Raw genomic sequence first — 18,809 nt, forward strand, 5'->3', positions numbered from 1 at the left:
TCAATTTCGTCGACGCCCTTTAACGCAACATTAAGTCATAGACAAGACGTAGCTTACAAAGCCTTGAACCAAAGAAGAACTCCCTGCCAGTGTTATTGAGAGCAGAACAGGAGATACGGCGACGCAGTGAAAACGTCGATGAGACAGTGTGCGTTAAAACTACGGATTTTTTTTTTTTTGAAACAAGGCCTTCTTTTGAGATTTTACACGTGTTTGGCGTACGTAGGTTCTGTGCATGTTCTTGTCCTTTGCCTCCAGAGCGCGGTAGCGAGTGGAAAATTTATCAAAGTGTACATCTCAACAAGACGTCGAGAGTGAGTCAGTCGCAAAGTAGGAATATAGCAGTATAGGTGTAATTAGCACTCGTAAGGACAAAAATTAACGAAAGTGAACCGAAGATTGCACTATCGCTGGAAGCGGCCCACCTTGACTCCTGCCAAAAAAAAATAAATAAATAATCAGCTCTCAACTTACGTCTACACGAAAGAAAGCAGCTTCACGGGCATTAGCGTAAGAAAACGCGAATGCAAAAACTCAGCACGAATAAAGAAAACAGAAGGTCTGGGGAAAATAAAGTATAACAATGTAATGATGAAAATAATACAAATATTGTAAAACTATCATACAATTATACGGCATTGTATAACCTCTAATGACCCGGTTTCGTTATACCGGTTGTTTAAAATTAGGCTTCATGGTTTTCTTAAAATTAGGCACTGGGAGGCACGCGGTGACCACCTTTGCGAATAAGTTATGTGGCAAGGAAGACACAACAGGAGATGGTAATTATCGCTGTCAGCAGCCGAATGAACTAAAATCGAATAATTATCTCTTAATTTACCGCAGTAAGCCTGTATGTTTGTATTCAAAGTTTAGAGGCAGTCGCCCTTCTGCACAGCTTCACTTCGAAGTATTCTAGCACGTTTGTGCTCCAAGATATGCGACTTCAAATTTTAATTGTCGTCCGCGTGGCTACGCATGCAAGATAGTGAGGGTTGGCGCAAAGCTCCTCCTTGATTTGACGCGGCTGTTGCTTGCGGCGTTTAGTCTGACAACAGGGCGGACGCATAGGCCAAGATGAGAACTGGGGTGCGATCGGAGATGGTCGTTCGGCGCGTTCGTTCGGTTACCGGCGCGCGCGATTGGCCTACTCCGCGCCGTGGTCGCCAGACGCGGGGCGCGGCCACAATTTTGGTGACGTCAAAATGACGACACGGTCCAGTCAATCATCCTCCCGCCGAGCATTTCGTCTGCTAGGTGCCGAACCCGACGGGAGCTGGGAAGTTTGGAACGATCATACTGCTTCGCATGGCGCGTCTGGTGGATTGGATTGGATCCAACCGGCGGCTGCGGCATGGCACGTTTGGATCCAATCCATAGTTTAATTCGAGAAAATGGCGCTTCCCTTGGGAACTTAGGGTGTTGCGCTGGCATTTCTAGAGGAAGGAGGAGAGCTGGTGGCGGTGCGAAACGCGTTTGAAGAAATGGCAGAAAGTGGATTCCGGTGTCGCTTTTGTTTCTCGAAACAAATAATTCGTTGCTTGTACAGCGAAATCGACCCGATCATCAGTGCCAGCGAGCCACTGGAATGGTGTCACTGCCTCTTGAAAAGTGCGCCACTCTTCCCGTCGTTTCTTTTTCTTTTTTCTTCTCGCTGTGCGCGACACCACCTAGGGACGACGCAAAGGAACTAATAGTTACAAATTGCAGTAGTCACACGTACTACTATTTGAAAACGTGTTTGGGCTTGAGAAGAAAAAGTAAATTTTTTTAGATAAAGATTTCATTCATTTTGAAGACGAGAAACATCTCGTTTTGTAGTATACTGTCTGCAAAAAGACGACAAACGACACAAGTAAACTTCCGGGGAGGTCACCGCTTCCTGATTGACTGCTCTCTGCGCCCCGTTGTCACAAATTTTTGCATAGTGACGTTGCAGCAACCGAACAGAACGCGTATCGAACAAAATATCTCAGATCCCGCCCCAGTTCCCCCTCCCCTCTCGGTTGGCGAAATCAAGGTAGGACAGCGTGGTGTGCCGTGCAGTTGTTCTTGATTTCAATAAAACTTACAACACTCGCAAACCAGAAGCCACTTTATTTGCGTAGCACAGGCAAGGACCATGCCCACTCGTCTAGTCACCATTACGCTCGCGCAATGCCATCCGGCTCCTGTGCTCGCGCCATTATCTCGCCATGGCAGCTGCCGCCATCGTTAAAGACTGCGTGTTTGCGTGTTACGACAGCACTTCCGGGTTCTTCGACTTTTCTTTTATTTCGCCAGCCACGAGTGGAATGGAAGGGTTATCATCTTTGCCAATGCCTCCGCCCCGTTGTCCGACTAAACGCCGCACTTACGTAAAAGCCGCGTCACATCAGTGGGGAGCTTTGCTCCTATTGTGATGCTCTTGCATGCGTAACCATGCGAACGAGAAATAAAATTTGGAGTCGGATATCGCGGAGCACAGACACGTTAGAAGAATGCTTCGAACTGGTACTGTTTAAAACACGACTGTTTGTAGTTTAACACTACAAACCTACCCACTTACTGCACTCAACGAAAAGTTAATTGTTCAATTTTTGTTAATTTTCCGCTGCTGGCAGCGATAATTGTAATCTCACTTTGTGCCCCCGTGGCCACATAAAAGAAATACATAAAGCTTAATTATGAACACCCTGTATTAAATACATATACCATGTACGTCAAATTTGTATTCTTTCTCGTCGACTTTCTTTTTATTTTCACCGAAAGACAACCGAATCATACCCATGGCTGTACACCACATAGTCGATTTCCCCATCCGTTCTGTACCCTCTCACACCTCTTTAGTTTTTTTTTTCTATTTTGTCAAAGATGTTTCATACCCTTGCTGCGCCTTTCCTCGTTTAGGCTAAAAAGCCATCCGCACAAAAACTATTGACAGTTTCGCCCCAAGGAGAAGCATTGAAAAGCTAAGAAGCCTTAGCGTTAACAAGGCCTCTCAGAACGTTGGTGTGGGGAGCCTGCATGCAAAGCTCACATGTAGTGTCCCTACGTTGGTGGGACCAGCAACGCTGCGAGCGGCGTTGCAGGCACCGATGCTGTGCCATATGACACTGACGAAAAACCGTCCGCGTTTGTGAGAAGAAAAGAACAAAAAATAACAGTGGACTAGATAGATTTAGCTGGACGTTTACTGTTCATTCCACTTAGACCAGTGTAAGCACCATGGTGTAGTATGCATTCGGAAGGGACGCTAATGTGTGTGCACACGAAGCTCACGCTAGCAGTGGAACGTTGCCCTGGTTTTGGTGGAGCCGATTCAGCGGAGTCTGACGGGGCACCCGCTTGGCTTCGCCACCTTTTGCAGCCAAGCGCACTGCGCATTCCTGGGTACCTTTTATTTTGCTATGCGCTCGTCCCGCATGCCGTGAATGCACCGCGACGCCAACGCGAACAAGAACAGCGGCGCCGACTCCTCTCGAAAGTCCGTAAAAACGCTATCGCACTAATAAATGACCTTTCCATCATTTCATTAGTTTATACTTGCGCATACGCTTATTTCCTTGTCTATCCTCAAGCGGCGTAACTCTTTCAGCTAGCTTTCCTTTCAAAGGATCTTCAGGAAGGCGCGAATACATGGATCCTCGGGCAAACCTACTACCACCATCGTCATTGTTGCACTTGGATCGTGGCTCTTCACGGCACTTTTCAGGCTCTCTGGATTCTCATCTGATTACACGCTCTCCGCGGGGACCTTGTGCTCTCGCTGACCGCACCTTAGTACACTAGAAGTTACCATGCCCACATATTATTTTTTCAATTCGTTCTTCTTTCAATATCTGCGCTTTCGGTGAGGAACGCGTAGCAAAATAAAAGGTCCCCAGGAACGCGCAGTGCGCTAGGGTGCAAGAGGTGGCGAAGCCAAGCGGACGCCCGGTAACCAAAAGCTAGAAGTGCCCTACAAATGCTCGCCTTGCTGGAGCTGCTTATCGCAGCTCTTTATACGCTATAAAGCTTTTGTTCGGCGCTTGTGCTGTTCACTCAGGGGAGGCCCACACACCAGCTTCGTCCTAGCGCCTTCATTTTTAAGTTCAATTGAATTGGTGACTACAGACTTGAAATGAGACATGATAGTGGCTTCATGGATGACATTTGTTAATATTTGTTATCAGAGTGTAGAACTTGCTCTCCTGTAGAATTGTAGAACTGTAGAATTTGCGCATCCCTCTTGCTATGTTATCATGATCCCTCATCATACCTCCATGTCTCCGTTCCCCCTCCCCCTGTGCAGAGCAGCAGGCTAGAGCGCCTTAGCTCAGGCCGACCTCTCTGCCTTCTTTCAATTAAATTATCTCTATCTCTCAAGCGGTGTACACAAAAGATATGCAGCAAATATCAATGCTCATCCCCTATATAAGTGAACAGCACCTTTTTTCTCTCTGGTCCCGAGGTGTCATAAAATAAATTAAATAAATGTGGGGAAACCCGTTCCTACAGGTATGCACTAACCGCTGTAAAGCCAACTGACACTAAATAAATAAGGGGTCTGTAAATGTAACCGAAAGCGCAGATTTTGAAAGAAGAACGAATTGGAAAAATAATACGTGGGCACGGTAACTTCTAGTGTCCTAAGGTCCGGTCAGCGAGAGCACAAGGTCCCCGCGGAGAGCGTGTATTCAGATGAGAATCCAGAGAGCCTGAAAAGCGCCGTGAAGAGCCACGATCCAAATGCAACAATGACGATGGTGGTAGTAGGTTCGCCCGATGATCCATGTATTCGCACCTACCTGAAGATCCTTTGAAAAGAAAGCTAGCTGAAAGAGTCTTGATGCATGTAATGATTAACACACGTCAATGGCCGCCAGATTGGAAATGCTTTTCTACTCGGACAGCCACTGAGGAAGGAAAGAAAATACCTACCCATTGCGATAGAGGGCAGGTAACATTTTCTAACTAATGACCAAAGGAGTGAGGGGAAGAAACTAAAAAAGATGGAGCGGGAGTGGTATTTGCTGTAGTAACCAAAAAGGAAAACGTATGACTAGAGCAATATATTAAGAGCACCCACCAACAGCAGCAACGCCAGCCGTCCCTCAGAATGGAGGAAAAGAGATTTTACAAGAGAAGGAACAGAAAACAATTGAGAAAAACCTGGGGCGCTATAACGTAAAACTATTCCAAACTTTTTTATTCCAATTCTGCTATCAGACCTCCACGATTGGTCAAAAACTTTTTTCGACCACGCCTACTTCCCTTGTGTGTCAAGCGACGTCACGAAAACCGCAATACGTCCCCATCTGATATGATGTGCACACACTGATTATGCATTATTTGACAGAAAAAAGAAAAACAGTCGTTTCTGAGTCGACCTCTTTTCGCCATTAGCCCTCGGCTATTGGTGAAAAGTTTTCGGGCTTCACCCACTTCACCTGCCTGTCACGCGACGTCATAAAACCGCACAAACTCACCGCGTCAAAGTGACGTGTACGCGATAAAGATGCATCAATATGCCGAACAAAACTGAATTTTCTTCGGAATAGCCGCAGGCTGCCCCGTTCCGAAAGGAATAAAAGATGGCTGCCGCCGATCGCTGCGACGCTGGCTACTCGCAGCTGCTGCAGAGCATGTATGTATTTGCGTATAATAAAACTTCTTGCGTGGCCTTGTAACGTTTTCGAGCCCTTTCGGCACGTTCACCACCTCATTCTGCCAACTCTTCCTTGCTGGGGGTCAGTTTTAGAGTCATTCTTAGGCTTCCGTTGCATGCCGCCATGATTTTCGACCAGCCACCATAAGCTAAGTAAGGGAAAGTCCACCAATCGCAGACGCCGGCACCACCCTCTTCATCCGGTTATCGATTTTCAGTGCACTGGCTCTGCCTCAGTAAATCCCTCTCCACTTGAGCCTTCTCCTCGCCTCTTGTCAGCCAATTAGATACGACCAGCCGCTCAGTGTAGACAGTGTTATTCGTTTTTCAAGCGAACAAATGTGTCCTCCTATAAACGAGGAGAGCGTTTGATTGGTCTGTTCAGACAACCCTGCGGGTGACCGCCCGGTGCTTGCGTCGGTGGTTACGCAAATTTGACGTCAGGAGATCGGCATAGAAACATATTGGAATAGTTCTACGCTATAGGGCCCCTCTACAGAGCGAGAAAAAGGAAAGAAGAAAAAAAATATACGGAAAAGACATGATGTGGCATTCGAACCACCGAGGGCATCACACTGAGCCGAATCAGGGGAGGGGGATGCTACGTTTTGAAGGAAGCTGCAGGGAACGGCGCTCCATTGCACAGCATCTTGGCAGAGCCGTTGGGCGGACACCGGCGCCGCTCACCGCGGCCCTAGACGCCCGGCCCGGCCTAAGGCTAGCGAGCCCGGAGCTCCGCCCGACAAGGCGCCCGAGTTAACCTGCCACACATCCGTGCAGAAACAGATGTAAGCCCACAGCCTAGCTATGCACAGCGGTGCCACACCGCCCTGGAGACGCCACCCCGGCCCCGCAGTCGAGGATGATTGTGCGTTGCTAGTTTTTTTTTTTTTTGGCCCTCCAAGGCGCTGGAACGTAGGGTCAGCCATGTTCACCCCAGCCGGCTGGCGAAGAAGACGAAACTTCCTTTATTTCCAAAGCAACGCCTGTCTCCAGGAAGGTGGATGTGTTGGGACAGCCACGGTCGTCAATCAGACCAATTCCAGCGGCTGTCCCAGTCGCGGGATAGCAGAGTCAGCCTCGGCTCTGAGCCAAACCTGGGCGACTTTCGAGAAGGTCTAGGCTCGGCGAGAATGAAGTGGTAACGTCGCACATTGAGGCAACGGACCAGTGCATGCGCTGCGTATACACACGTGACTTGCCAAATCATGGACTGCCACTGCGTGAGCTGCCCGAGAGCGAATAGCCCAGACGAACGAACGAGCGAGCGAGCGACAGTCTTCCCCTTTGCCACACATGCCGGCAGCTTGGTTGCCTTAGATTACGCGCGCTTTTCCTGGGCACCTTCTCAAGGTTCCTTGTTGGCAGCCCAGAATAGTGAGCGCGTCAACTTCTTGCTCTCTTTCTTTATGTGTCGGCATCTACAAGGCGAGCACTCAACAGAACGGTCGCTTGCGTCTGCAATATATACTTATTGGGCGACAATCCGCAGCTGATTCTCGTTCGCCGCTTCGTCCACGACGGGCTGCGCACCACCGAGATGCGAGACAAGCGAGCGAGCGAGCGACAGCGTCCAATCCTGCTCTCTCCACTTCCTCCCCGCCACTCGCTTGCCCGGCAGCACGTGCCCTTTCTCTCGCCTTCCCGCGGCGAACCATCGAGCGAGCCAACTTCCTTCCTGCCCCGCCAAGTCCATGCAGTCGGTTACGCAATAGCCGATCCTCGATGGTTCCCCTCCCTGCAAAACTCAGCGGGACAAGAGAGTGTAATAGACCCCCGAATGATATGAACAGCAATTCTCGTAATCCGGACTTGACGAGCAGCGCTCACGAAAGCGTAGGTACAGAGTAAGTGGCCACGCAATTCTGTGCTGCAACGCAGCAGAGTGAAAGTGATGCTTTGCAGGCTTTTTTGTTTGATTAACCACGCTACCAGAATAATTGTTGCGGTAAGCGAATGTTTAGGGATGCAGATATTGTGAATGCAGGGGTAATGTTTAGTTTATTGCAGAAAGAGAAGCGGAGGAATGCGAACCACGAAATAGTTATGTAACCTCGTAGAAAAAAAAAAAACTGCTGGCCCTCTAGTTCTATAAGATAATCAGCTATGAAAGGAGAAAGATGGCTACACAAAACTTATAAACAGAGCACAGAATAGAAGCGCATGACCTTAAATAAGCTTTAAAAATGTTTACGTTCTTAGTTTGCCAAAGTTAGTATTTTGCATATGCGATAGTGCTTGAAAATGTACAAAAGCATCGTATTCTTTTGCTTTTGGTTCTGTCACTGTTCGCCAACACTATGGTACGCCCTTAGTTTTAATGATGTGCTCAACAAAGAGAAAAAAAAATCATTATTATAGCGTTCAAGACAGCGAAAAAAAATAGTCTAGCTCATGAACGTAATGAATTGTTGTTAAACTACAAAGCTTATAATAATCAAAATATTTGTTGAGGAAGTGACACGTCAACGTGTTGGAAAAAACGGTGTTGGGGCCTACGTACATGTTCCTGTCTGGTGGCGGAAAGTCAAGACAAGAGACATCGACGGGAGTCTTTCGCTTGAGGAGCCGGCGCTGTCAGGGCTACGACGACACACCGCTGACGTACAGCTGCACATCTACTTGAGCGAGCCATAGTGTCGGGCTGTGCGCACGGCAGTGCCTCATTTGTTAAAGTTTGCAGAGTTTCGGTGGACGCCACCCTCCTTGCAGCTGGTGTATCGATGCAGGCGGGGCGTGATGGCTCGCAATGCTAAGCCGGTCCTTGTTTATGATCAGTTCAGGATGTCTGTGGTGATCAATTATGTGACGTCTATGAGCAGCCCCAATTATTGAGGAACACGGCCTGGCCAGAGAGGCGGACGCATTGAACACGGCTGAGAAATCGCCGAGTATCGCGGCAGTCTTGCCTGGTGCCGAGCGCAGTCTTCTCGACGTGCGGAGCCAACGTCTCTTTATCGCAACCACATTGACGGTGGCGCTACACCAACATGGTCCACGCATGACGGTATTGCAACAGCAGTGCACGAGTGCACAAATACCATGAACAGTGCACTTATGCAGTTTGTCGGGCTTAGCCGTTTTCTAGGCTTATGCGCCGACGTCCTCTACACGTATGTTCTGGTAACATATGATTCCTTCCTTGCAAGTGTGGTGGTAAGAACGCAGCTGACACTGCTGATAACCTTTACTAATTTAGTGCATCAACCAGGTGTTTCTGCAAACGCCATTCATTCCAAGGCGCGTTCGTGCTGAGCGAACGTTGACAGGTTAGCACACTTTCAAGTGCTTCACAAGAAATGTCGAGTGGCGAGCGACAGTGTACTGGCAGCCAGGTAGACACAAACGACTGGCCACCTGATCACGGTCCTCCAGTTCACAGCCCGAATGATCGTACACCCTGCTGTGTGGATCTGTGGCGGTGGCAGGCTTCGTAAGACCTCGGGGAAATGCAACCACCGCGGTGGCGTCGCAGCTGTGGCGTTTTCCTGCTGAGCATAACACAGCAGGTTTAATTATTGGTGGCTGCATTTCGCTGGGGGCAAAATGGATAAACATTCGTGTACCGCGCGAGAGTGCACGGTAAGAACCCCAAGTGGTCAAAATGAATCCGGTGTCTCCTTCTACGACATCCCACATAATCATATCGTTGTTTTGACGCATAAACACCAGATTTTTGTTCGTTAGCAAACTAGAAATCGAATTCAGGTGTATAGGTTGATTTAATGTCGCCAGCTGGCCAACGAGTGCATTCACCGGCGGACAGATGTATTGAGTTTCCACGGGATTTGTCGTTGGCTTCGTAGCAACCTTCCGACTACGTCAGCACTCTGTCCAAGGCACACTTGTTTTGCCAATGCCAGAGAGTTTGAACGAGACAATACTTAAAGTGAATGCTATCAGAATGACACTTTTCATCTTATAAAATAAGGATGATTCAAAATTGCAGAGCGCCTCTGTTCGGAATACGCAAACTTCAAAGCTCTGTTATAACCTTTCCTCCCTAGAAATGTTCTGAATACTCACTCATGAAGATGATTTTTGAAGGCCCCTGTGCGTATTCAACAATTTTACTTGCTGCGGCTAATATACCTAAAAGCGCCTTTGCTGCAGCTTTATCTCTACGAAGCGAGAGCTCGGATGACTGACCTGTTCACAAACAAAAGACGGTCTCGTAGCCACCGCCTCCCCCCCCCCCCCTGCCCGAAGAAATCTGCGAGGAAACTCTCGTCCTACGCAAATCTCATAATTTCACAGCAAGAAAAAAAGCTTTACTTTTAGAAATTTTTTTGTTTGTATAATCGATATTCTCACACGCCACCTTATTTACTTGACCATAAACCGCCAAAGCGCGATTACCACAGATACTGTAATTTGGCAACACGTGAATAGCGCAACAAATATCTGAGTCTCACCAAGCTTTTTTGTGTTCTACCTTGTCCCATCGACAACGGCCTCTAGGGAGTTTCACTTCTTTCATGTTGTTTTATGGCGTTGTGCGCAGACTAGTGCGATACACTTGGACAAAGATGAAATTTTTGTTCGCTCACTGAATAAAACTGTTAGCACTAGGGATTGAGCTTATGTTGTAGTCCCCAGTCCTTTATCTGCTTTACGGCGCTAGATAACCGACGAAACCTTCTCGTTCCCTTGAACTTGATTCCCTCAGCAACTCCTCCAATTTGCGCAGTGCTCCCTCGAATCATTCTCTGCATCAATTTTCGTCGACATATACAGAGGACGTAAGCAGCTGCCATTTTCGTGTTGAACGCGCCGAACGCAGCTTGTGGCAATAACACTTCCACTAACTGAATTCTGAATTCATTCGGTGACTGAAATCTCACCGCAGCGAATCCACTGTGGCTAATCAACAACCCAGTTACTCTCGCAGCCTAATGGTGGAACTATGCATTCAGTGACAACGCAGTGCAATGCTGGGCCCGTAGCTAGACTAAGGAATCTGCGACTGTTCGAGAGCTGAAGAGTTCAAGCGCACGAAGAAATCAGGGAGCACTAGAGACAATGATGGGACATTACGGGTTATATGGCTCGAATGACACGGAACATCCAGACTTGTAGAGATTATGCGGTATTTCGCGAATACCGATTGTATCTTGTGATAAACTGTACCCTATGCTTCTCTGTAGGCCTGTGAGGTCTTTCTGAATAAAAAAATAAAATAAATAAATAAATAACAAAGAATATACGCGTGCCTCCTGTAGGCACAGGCGGTGACTCAAGCACACAGCGCTGTCGAGACCGAAGCATCAGGTGTTGTGCAGCTGAGCTGCTTTTTGTCATGACACCCAGGGGAGTCTTGCGGACTCTCAGCTCGCTCCTTGGGCACAAGAGAGCGGCCGACTGTGGCGTCGTACCGGCTGCCAGCTAGCACCCACGTGGTGACATCGTCACGCTCACAGCGCCCTCAGCTATGGTTACCAATCGTCTCAAATCTAGCAGGATAGTCGCGAACTTTGAATGAATGCTTCGCGTCCCCACTTGACTCCGCCGGGAAGCCCAAATCTTCGGCTTTTGCTTTTCTTCTACGGAACACCCATCAATAAGCAATGCAGACTTTCTTTCTGTAAAGCTCGACATCGCGTTTGCACATTCTTCTCTTTTGTCTTCTCCTTCACTGTCGTAAACTTTATATAAAGGCCGTTTCCTTTTTATAGTGGTTCTACTTCTGTTACAGGCACCAACCGTCCATGGAATCTCTATCTGTATCCCATGTCATCAATGCCATCCATATCCATATCCCATGCTATCTATATCGCCATGCGCTCTGGGCAAGTACTGTATGTACCTTTCTTATTGTACATTGCGACATGGCAGGACTAAACAAACGTACAGGTGGCTCCTGGCACAGAGACGGCCAGTAGACGCCAGCCGCCTCTTCGCGACGTCACGACTTCATCCACTAGAGAGTTCGCAAATCTATCCGCAGCCCTTGAGACCTATCAAAGCCGGCTACCCAGCTGCCGCGCACCGACACCACCGCACGCCCCCTCCCCCCAGCACACACACACACTTCCTCCACATCGATCACTCTAGTCCGGCAACAAAACTTTAGTAATCATCGCAGGAGTTTCAGGTATCACGGGATTCATGTCAAGCGAGAACGTCGCGAAACACGAACATCGGCTGCTCATCTCGGCTTTAACTCCAGCCGTATCATGTCAATACCGATACTGACTCGTCGGAAGCGACTGTCGCATAACACTCCGTCGCAGGTTCATTATTAGGCAGTTTTGCACTGGCACACGTGATCAAAGGTAACGAGCTTGCGTAAGTACTTCGTATGCGCGATGATTTTTGCGGCTTAGGCACCCTGTAGCAGAATGTACAGTATTTGGAGTATCTTATGGTGTAGCGATAAGGTATGCTAACACCAAGTATAGCCCATTTCATTGTTCTGTTAAATGCTTTTCAACTTCGGCTCATTCCGAGGTCCTTCAAAGTGCTTGCGTTTAGCATCCGCAAAAATTGCGTGCACTAATTTAAAACTGTGCACACGAAGCAATTATCGAAAATTGTTTTGTTGCCGATGTTTGCTGCAGTATTTGTTCTCTTGCGTGCAGGTGGCAGACGATAGCGGCCTGCGGGGCAGTGCCGGTGGCCTAGGCGCGGGTGGAATGGGTGGCGGCGCCCTGGCTAGCGGTGGGCTGGAGAACCTGCTGTTGAACTACCTGATGGCCAAGCAGATGGCTCGTCAGATGCAGCGCGAACAGGTGGACCAGCCCCCCGCCGTGCCAGACTTCCAGAGGAAAAGGAGCGGCTGGAAACAGTGCTCCTTCAATGCAGTGTCCTGCTTCGGCCGACGCAAGTGAACGGCTTGACGGAACGGCGGCTGGTGATGGAAGATGACAATGAAAAAAACGTCGCAATCATCTCGGAGCCCTCCTATCCTGAATAACGGCGACGCCGAGCGAAGGCCGTCACCGAGCCAACGCACTTCGTCGGTGTCGCAAGCCGCGGACGTAAAACTGACACATGCGCCGAAATGGAGCCATTGTCTTAGAATGTTTCATTTATCGAGCTTGTTTTCTCTATGGGAGGATTGGGAAGCAGCCGCTAGCTGAAACGAGAAAGAATTTATGGGCGTGTGTTTCTCCCGCCACATGAGCATTAGTGGTTATCACGCGCGTGGTATCTAATCGCGAAGGTATAATTGAGAACTTCTGTTATTCTTGCCTTCAACGTGTCCCGAGAACACATCGAGGTTCAAGCAATACGACAACCAAAAGCGCATGGGTTGGTTCCTAAATCATGAGCGAAACAGGCTGAAGTGTTTATGCTTCCAAAAAACGTTTCTATCGTGACGAAGCTTATAGTTGGGAAAGGCGGGGGACGGAGCATTCCTTAGAATAAATTCGTGTTTTCTGAGCTCGTCCTGAAAAAGATCGAATGTTCCAGCCTTCACCCATACTTTGATGCCTATTCAAATAAATATTTTTGCATGTTATCTGTTTACAAAGGCGTTGAAAGAAATTGATGCAGAATTGTTGGATGCTCAAACAACCACAAATAAATGACATTCTTACTAAAAAGATGTAAGACAAAAGGAGTGTAAAAGAAAATAGCAAGCCGTGTGGGTGTTCCTAGAATCTGCACAGCAAAATATAAGTTATGCATGAACTCAGCGCCATGTACTCGGTTATTATTCACAAGTGAACACAAAGCCGTAAGCAGTTCTCAAAAACAGTGCTTCGCGCAGTAGTAAGATAATTTACGGACCATTGAGTACTTAGTATATATGTTGGTGCAACAAAGTGCCGCATACTCCATATTTCTTTTTCTTTGCCTGAATCGGACACTTCAACAAAGGGACTGCAATATGGGTAAAATCTTCCTGAAATTTATTTATTTCGAAGTAGTTGCCATAACAGCCTTCCTGCTGCGAAAACATCAGTCTTACGTTATTCAAGCACATCTGTTTCGCCTGCTGGTTACGGTTTTCTCAAATATTGCAGAGGATTAGGTCAACCTGTGTTGCACTGCTTGGTATGCATACTCCCAATCCAAAAACCTATGGTGTCATTTAACGCAGGCAATAATTGACTACCACTGACATTGATTTAGTACCGCTCAATGTTGTCGCAGCTCTAACACAATCTATCAAAGAATGGGTGACAACGAAGCCTAAACACATTTGTTACCCCTACACATGCAGACTTTTCTTCTACCCCCCCGGAGGGCTCCGAGTGACTCCGATATGAAAGGGCTTCACCAGTTCATTCAACACATGGCACATTTTAGGGAGAAATTCACTAGTTTTTGGCCGAGGGTTCGTTTACTCCGGGAAAATGTGTGTAGAGATCCCGACGAGTGCGGAGGCGTCCGTTCAAATTTCCGTTGAATGTTCTGCACCTGTCAAAATATTTACGTGCTTGACGGCCCACGAAGAACTACTCAGAATGTTTTGACTATCATTGTTCGAGCCTGAGGCTGGAAGTAGAATTTATTACTTAATTGTACATGTTTCAGGCGCTGGCGATAGCGGCTACAAATTTTATCACTAATCACTTCTTAAATTAAACAGCCAAAATTCTTGGTTTTAAGAGGAGCTCCATGAAAACTGGGCTGCAGATGCGAAAAAGTGGCTACTGCTGATGAGTGCAGCAGCAATACGGGAAGCGTCTGAGCAAGTTGTACATCTAATATTCATTTTAAGGTCTCGTGCTTAATGTAAAAAATAAGTGGTATATTGCGAGTTCGAATAAATGTTACTACTACCATGTTGACTCTTGTTTTTTTAGAAAGAGATCACTAAATAGTTCACAGTTCACATGTAGTTGCAGTCGTAGTAGGCTGCAGCTGTATTAAAACGCCGGTGATGTCAAAGCATTTCAATCCCAATCAAAGGAGCGGTGATGTCTGTGTTATAGGCGGTGTAAGGTACGAAAAATATCTTCCAGGTTGTTGCACATTCCTGTCACCGATTTCAAAGCATTCATATGAAAGTTAGAACACCGCACTAGGGGCTGAAGTTTCGTTTCATTGAGGTACTTTGGCTTCATTTCGTAAGCAAATGTGCTGCATTGTCAACAAGCCAATCTGCCTACATCAAGCCTTCCTCTGTTAAAAAAATAGGCATTGTTCATTTAAGAAGCAAAATAATTCTACTCCGGATCAACGGACTTTGAATTTGGTTTTGTCCTAAGCACATTGTACACTTTACTTATATAATAAAACGCGATGTCATCAAATGAGTCAGTCTGTTTTTTATGTGTGTGGTTAGTTTTACAGCTTTTAAGGCGTCAGTTATTGCAACAGTTTGCAGTGTTGTTTGATGTTTTTTTTTTATAAATGAAGCATTATTACTTACATGAATTTATTCACAGTTACCTCTTGGGTAGAACTGTTGCACGTATTCCTGTAAACGTAAACGCAGTGCTTTTGAAGTTTGCTTAATGCCTTGCAGACGGCTCTCACGAAAAAAAGAAAAAAGGCGGAGAAGCCGAATTATGCAGAGCACAGCAACGCAGCGCTAACTCAAACAAGATGGATAAGAAATGAATCTAACATTGAATGTTGCGGCGTGTGCAACATGAACTCTTTTGTAGCTGATCCAAAGCGGAGCTTTGTAGCTGTTTCATTTCTAACGAAAATGTTCGGCTACCAAGCTCCCATTCGAGTTATGCTCAGCATCGTTCTCAAGGCTGCATCAACAGCCTGCAGCAGGCCGAGTAGGGACATAGAAATAAATTAGAAGATTAGAAAAGCAAAGTTGGGTAAACAGTTTGTTGCACATATTAAACTGAATGGTACGGAAGTAAACAAGAAAAAAGAGAAAAAATAGGCCTAAGCAAATCTCGCGAGGAATGGAAATGTCTGCGGCACAACAACAGCGCTGCCATAACGCGCAATTTTTGACGGAGTGAATAAAAAAGTTAGCGTCATTAGAGCGAGACTGTAGAACGGTATGGTTTATCCCATCGGACCGCGCTGGGTATCTTCGACATCGGGGAATTGGCAGCGTTGCTGCGTCCACAAGAGCGTGGAGCGCACACGCGCGTAAACCACAAGACGAAAGAGGACGCGCGCCGCTGAAAAAAACTGGCAGTGACTTAGCTTGGCTATGCCCGGATATATGCAGCGAAAGCTAAGTCATAGCATGGTTAGCCTTGGTTAATCTTCAGTGCAAGTCCAGGTGAGTCTGTTTGTCCAGCTATGATGTGGCGTTTAGCCAGTCGTTCGGCGCGCTGTTCCTCTGTTTCCTGGGAGATTCGTTTCCTCTTCATCTCGTTCCGGTGTCGATCCGGTGTCGATTCCGGGTATTCCTCCTTCTTATCAGAATTGTGGCCGTCCATACTGCCGCCTCGACTTTGGTTGCAGCGCACGCGAGCTCTCCTTTTCAATCCTCCGACATGTTATCAGGCATGCGACGCTGCTGGCGAAGCGAGTGGAGGCGAGCGCAACGACGAGAAACGCGATGTGACGTCATACCGAACAGTGGCGCAGAAAGGCGCGGCGCTGCGCAGCGGCGGAACACCTGTGGCTCGGTGCTACTAATGGCGCATGTGCAGTAGTGACTAGGGAGCGAAAGAGAGAGCGAAATATCCGCGGCGAGGCGCGCGTTGTGACGTCATGTGCCTCCTCGGAGCACCGCCACGGCAAAATCGCAAGTTCGTGGCCATTAAAGCTTTCGCTTTAAACGATAAGCGGGAAACGAAGGGGCAGAACGCACTCGCTCCCTCGATAACTTCGCCGATGTTTTTGCACTGAAGGCGAACGCGGATTCTGCGACCAGAGGCAAGCTCACTAGACGATGTAAATGCACATATGATAAGGCCAGGGACCTGCGCCACGGAGCAGCGGAGACTGGAAGCGTCTGTCATAGATGTACCGTCAAGTCCACGTTCGGTTTTACTCAAAGTTTGTGATACGCCGAGCGGAGCAAGGAGTCAGTTGACTTAGAACGACAGAAAGCTGAGCTAGTTGGTAAGGATTCATTATGCAAAAAAAAACAGTCAGTCGACTCGCAACACTCAGTCCACTGTTGCGAGTTTTCGCTGGGGTTCACATGCACCAGCTTTAGGCACAATGGAACCATTAGGTCAACGTTTGTAAATTAAAGCGCGCTGTCCTTGAGCGCCATGTACCAGAGACCTAAGACCCCGTGTTACAGTATTTGTATCTTGCTAGGCATTAATAGCACACGAATTCCGCGCGCATGTTTAGAAGCACAAACAAAGCCGCCACCGTAGAAAAGTCCTGCATACTACAACAAACACGCTCTTGGAACGACGTCGAAAACGAGAGCATTGGTAAGGTATTACTAGCAGCTTAATTTCCTGAAACAGAACTCGTATATAGAAACAAGGTGGCTGCGCCCAACGGACCGCACGTAAATGGAAGTTGTGCCGACAGGTTTTCAAAATGCATGCTTCAGTGCAAACAACGTAAAAGACGCGTGGCTAGTACCAGATTTCTCATTATTTTTTATGTTTTCTCATTATCTTTCGTCTAAAATGCTTTCATCTCATTTTACTACATTAAGGACCCTTCTGGCGGTGTTACAGAAAGGGTGGATCTACAGAAACACTTAAGAAAGGCAACTACTTGTTAATTCTGCAACTCTTCATCTTCATCTGCTACATTTTCAAAGAATCTTATCGGGCAGGTGACAACGGCAACGCTGTGGTAAAAGTCATTCCAATCGGATGTTGCGCGTGCGAAAAAGGAGGCGGAGAATGTAGCAGTGTGGCTGCGTGGCCAGGAGACTTGAAGGGCATGAGCGGTACGATAAGATATGGGGCCTGCTGGGGCGATAAAACTTGGGCGCTCACGGGTGCTGTAATAAAACTTATGCAACAGGGCTAGAGGTGCCATGCGGCGACGAAGTGCGAGAGACAATAGAGATGATTCTGCTTTTAAGGATGACACACTGGTATGATACGAATAGGATAAATGAATAAATCGGGCTGCTTGATTCTGCATTGCATTAAGGGTATTTATAAGGTAGACCGGATGCGGACTCCAGATGGTAGCGGCGTATTTAAGTTTTGGTCTCCTTATGGCTTTGTAAATCAGCAACTTTAGTTGTTTAGGCGCGTGACGTGAATGATGTTTTAGAAAGCCGAGTGTTCGTTTTCTTAGCAGACGCGACTATGCTAGTGATATGTGCGCACCCGGCTAGATTGCATGACAATGTTACTCCTAAGTACTCATAGGTGTGGCACTCTAAACATTCACATTGCTGATGACGTAATGAAAAAATAAGTGGTTAACAAGACGCAAAAACGATGCTGATTTACATTTAATGGTGTTAAGTGTCATGTTAAATGTTACGAACCCGTGTTCGCATCATACCTGTATATAGTTAAAATCATTTTGAAGAGCTTGCTGCTCAGAAGGGTGAGTGGTAGTAGGATAAATGACACAGTTGTCCGAAAACATACAAATCTGGCATGTCACGCTTAAATGCAAGCCATTTATGTATGAATACAGTGTTGCGCTAACAGGAAATAAAGACTTAGGATGAAAAGTAGGAACCAATAGGTCAGCGCTCGATCTATCTTTTCCTACTTTTCTTCTATGTATTTATTTCCTGTAAGCGCAACAATGTATTCGTCGGGTCTCAATCAACTTGACCTGCAGTGAGTTCTACTGCGTTATGTGTATTAGGAACAAGTGGGGCCTCAGTGCCGACCCCGCGACGACACCGCACGCTAATGGGAGGGGGTTAGAAATGTGCTCATTACCAAGACAGACCGGGAACAAGTGCACAGAAAATCTTTGATCCAGTAAGAACAAGAGGGTGAATGTTAGGCCAGAAAGTTTAATTAGAAGAAGACGAGTGAAGAAGATCGTCGATTCACACTCAAGCGAGCCTTCACCTTTATTTAAGATTGCGATGCCGCGAAGCATCGTCTCAGAGGCTTAGAACGAACATTGTGATAGTAAATGCCACGCGGCCTTAGCCTTGATGGAGAGCTCACGTTGCATGCTCGATCACTGAAGCAACGGCCTCCTTGGCACACATATACCATGTTGCATATCAGTGGAATTTCGTGCCAACGGCGCACGTCCCTTAAGGAGTGGCTTGCATCTGCTCACAAGATGCTTTTTGGTTTAGTGGCCATAAAACAGGTGGGTTCAGCCTAGCGAGGTTACATGTTCCAGAACAAAACGGTAGGCGCTAGGCACTTCGTACTTTGTGCTCGCACCTGTTCAT

At 47.2% G+C, this 18,809-nt stretch overlaps 1 protein-coding gene across 8 annotated transcripts in view; it reads left to right on the plus strand.

The window, feature by feature from the left end:
• Window positions 1–14,841, plus strand: part of LOC142576592 (uncharacterized) — a 130,230-nt gene extending 115,389 nt beyond the window's left edge. For 6 of the 8 annotated variants that reach the window (XM_075686785.1, XM_075686786.1, XM_075686782.1 and 3 more), the window contains one exon: window positions 12,211–14,841. In XM_075686785.1, the coding sequence (XP_075542900.1) occupies window positions 12,211–12,459 (249 nt within the window). In that variant the 3' untranslated portion in view covers window positions 12,460–14,841. The remainder of the gene's footprint in view (window positions 1–12,210) is intronic. The other 2 variants (XR_012826878.1, XM_075686787.1) reach the window with 2 other exon arrangements.
• The last annotated feature ends 3,968 nt before the right edge of the window (window positions 14,842–18,809 follow it).

This window comes from Dermacentor variabilis, chromosome 3, assembly GCF_050947875.1.
Source record: "Dermacentor variabilis isolate Ectoservices chromosome 3, ASM5094787v1, whole genome shotgun sequence".
Lineage (NCBI taxonomy): Eukaryota > Metazoa > Arthropoda > Arachnida > Ixodida > Ixodidae > Dermacentor > Dermacentor variabilis.